At 36.3% G+C, this 3659-nt stretch overlaps 1 protein-coding gene across 1 annotated transcript in view; it reads left to right on the top strand.

The window, feature by feature from the left end:
- The window catches only part of LOC107601894 (E3 ubiquitin-protein ligase LNX-like), a 44428-nt gene that overhangs the window by 38750 nt on the left and 2019 nt on the right, over positions 1–3659 (top strand). Inside the window, exons 8-9 of the mRNA XM_016294245.1 lie at positions 2072–2230; positions 2408–2532. Of these exons, the coding sequence (XP_016149731.1) occupies positions 2072–2230; positions 2408–2532 (284 nt within the window). The remainder of the gene's footprint in view (positions 1–2071; positions 2231–2407; positions 2533–3659) is intronic.

The raw sequence follows: 3659 nt of genomic DNA, 5'->3' as shown, positions 1-3659 counted from the left end.
GCAGCGTATTGTCAGAGGCTTTTCACTCCTCTGAATTAGACACGGCCTAACACACACACACACACACACACACACACGCACACAGTCGCTCCAGCGATAAGCCGTCACGCTAACTCCAGATCTGATTTTTCTGTAGCCAGAGGCTCTGACCAAATATAAACAGCCCTTTTATTGAACTTTAATAACGCTTTTTATTAAGTTAGGACTTAGCGACTGTGTTTGTTGTTTTTGGAGTGGATCCAAGGCAAAATTTGGCTGCAGTCAGCAGTAACAGTGTCCTGCAAGCTCACCATTTAAGCGCAACTATGTACAATAGAAACAGTTATCATAGAATAGAAAATGATTTGTAATGAAGCTGAATTACAGCACTTTAGTCATTTCAATATGCATTTTCCTATCGCGTTAACTATGAACATTAGGTTTTAATTTATTAAAAATAAACTGAATGTATTTGTATTGAAAATAATCTTACACACACACACACACACACACACACAACAAATATGGGGTTGGTAAAATTGTTAACGTTTTTAAAATCAGGCTGCATTTATTTGATACAGTAAAACAGTAATATTGTGAAATATTATTACAATTTAAAATACATTTTCTATTTTAATATATTTAAAAATGTAATTTACTCCAAAGATGGCAACTTTTAGCAGTCATTACTCTAGTCTTCAGTGTCACATGATCCTTCAGAAATCATTCTCATTATGCTGATTTGATACTCAAGAAACAATTCTCATTATTATGAATGCTGAAAACTGTTGTTCTGCTTTTTTTTTTGTGGAAACTGTGATACATGAGGATTCTTTCATGAATAGAAATTTCAAAAGAATATCATTTATTTGAAATTTTAATTTGAAAATATTTTGCAAAGTCTTTACTGTCGCTTTTGATCAATTTAATGCATCTCTTGCTGGAGAAAAGTATTAATATTCAAAAAAAATGCCATTAGAAACTCACTTATTTCCCCAAGATATCCATAAGCTCCCTTTGAACCTTTTATTTATTGTGAATTTCTTTCTTGCCTCTAGCTCCTGAAATGCACCCCATTTAACTGGGTAGTTGATCAAAAATGATCATTTTGTAAGGCTCAATTTGTTAGCGCATTAGTCATCAGGTAATAATTAACAACAATTGATTAATCTAGGTAAATGATCATTTACATATAGCACTGTGGGTAACCCGACTGTATCTCATTCACCTTTGTTCTTGTTTTTCCTTTTTATTTTTTACAATAATAATAATTTATACAATATAATTGATACCAAATGTATACTGTATATGGAATGTAATAATGTATTCATATACTGTACATACAGAAATTAACTAATCAAAATGTATTTTTAATAATAATTACAACAACAACAGGCCAGTTTAAATTGGATTTATACTGCATTAATTATCACAATCCCTTTTCTTTTTTTATAATAGTAATTTAAAAATGTATAATTTAGCTTACTAATTTATACAACGGTTTAAAATGTAAAATGTATACAACATTTTATACAAATGTTTAAAAATATATGAATTGTGTTGGCACCAATAGCCTTGTGGGCAACGTGCCGACGTATTACGCCATTATGCTACAGGCGGCCCGAGTTGGAATCCCTTCCCGATCCCGCCCCCCTCCCTCTCTCCCACTTTGCTTCCTCTACACTGGCCTATCATAATAAAGTCAAAAATAAATCTTATATATATATATATATATACAAATTCTGTATATGCTGAAATTAACATTAACAAAGCTTATTAAATGATGTAAACGTATTGTCCATACAGTGATACCTAATGCTTTAGCTAATGTTAACGAATTACACCTAAATGTAAAATGTTAACAGAAATTCTATTAATATTTACCCTCATTTTGTTCCAATAGACAATGACAACACCAATCAGTCACCATTTACTTCCAATCAGTTACCATTCAAAAAAAGATGGAATAAAAGTGCATCGTTTCAAGTCTGGGTGAACTATCCCTTTAAGTGTCCTTGGTGAATAATTTGTTGATTTATGTATGTCTGCTGAATGACAATAAAATTAACCTCGACTTTTCTGTCCATTCCAGGCATCTATATTGCTGTAAAGACATTGTCCTCCGTAGGAGCACGTCTGGCAGTCTGGGTTTCAGTATTGTGGGTGGACAAGAAGAACTCAACTGTAACCAGTCCTTCTTTATCCGCTCTATCGTAGAGGGCACACCGGCCTACAACGACGGCAGGATACGGTACAGACACCTGGAATACGTAGAATCTACTATTGTCGGAAACTATGCTTTATGTAGAACACCTATAAATAAACTGCCTAGCACAGTTTATTAAATACAGCTTTTTTGTATTTACCCTCATTCTTGTCATGACTCCAACATACTAAAACTTCATCCCTTTTGTTTTTTTCCCATTAGCTGTGGAGACATCCTGCTGGAGGTGAACGGGAAGAGCACTTGGGGAATGACACACACGGCTCTAGTCCACCTGCTCAAGGAGCTGAGGGGTCGGATCACTCTCACCATCGTTTCTTGGCCTGGAAGCCTGCTATAGGACTACTCTGCATGTGGGAGGGGCTTATCACATTGACCCTGCACTAGGGGGTGGAGCTTACACTACAGACCTTTTAATGACAAATAAAATGGTGGATTTGAGAATCCGAGACTTCCTTGAAATGTGGGGCTTATGATACGGACTGCCCTTCAGGAGCAGGAAATGACACATGGACCTCATTCAGGTAATCGGAGCTCAGACTCTAAACTTGAAGGCGGAGCTAATGACATGATTCCGCCCACGAGGAAGCACGTTTATCACACGCCAAAACCAGGAGGAGCTTTCACAATTGCCCTTTTGTCAAGGCATAAAGATGATATGTGTGCATGAGAGGAACATTGTGTCATTACTGATGGAAGGCTGAGCTTTTAATCTGTATTAAAGGACCTGGGAGGGTCTAAAAACACAATTTCAGGATGCAACGAGGAGCGCGTCAGTCAATAAATGAGTCGGAAATAGATGTATAAACATTATGGGCACTGTGCTATATGTAGTCCGATTGTGTGACTCTATTGTTGTTCGTAGAGGACGTTGAGATGCTGCACATAAGAGGGATTTCCTTAGAACGAGAGGTGAAAGGGATACTGGGATGTGTTGGGGGACACACGTTGCCAATTCCATTAGTTTTACATGTTAGAAAATGCATCGAAGTGGACGCACATTCTTTACTATAAACGTCAATGTCTGAAAAAATAACTAAATGGATTCAAGCACTTGTACTATGACTAATATTAATTTTGTTTTATTTCTCTCTGTTCCTATGGCTTTCGGATATTGGCTTCATTTTGTTCGTTCTGACAGTGGTTCGTTCTCTCCATCCGCTGGCATGGAGACACATTTGCCAAGTAGTTCTATCTATGTTGGTATGTTTCAGATGCTGTCGCATATGAAAATGAACTATAGTGAGTAATAAAAAAGAATAGCAACTGAAAAAAAGAAAAGCAATGTTAATAATCTATTTTAAAAATGGATGATAACTTATAATGCTTATAATGATAACGTGAGATTTTGGCGGCCTTGCTGACTTTTTTTTTTTGTTTACTTTGGAGGTGAAAGGATAGGACAGAGTGGCGTGTGAAAAGCTCACTGTGTGAGTGTGTGTGTGTGTGTGTGTGT

This window comes from Sinocyclocheilus grahami, unplaced genomic scaffold (genome assembly GCF_001515645.1).
Source record: "Sinocyclocheilus grahami isolate Dianchi unplaced genomic scaffold, SAMN03320097.WGS_v1.1 scaffold314.1, whole genome shotgun sequence".
In the NCBI taxonomy this organism is placed as follows: domain Eukaryota; kingdom Metazoa; phylum Chordata; class Actinopteri; order Cypriniformes; family Cyprinidae; genus Sinocyclocheilus; species Sinocyclocheilus grahami.
The sequence above is the reverse complement of the archived record's forward strand: the minus strand, read 5'-3'. Positions and strand labels throughout refer to the sequence as shown.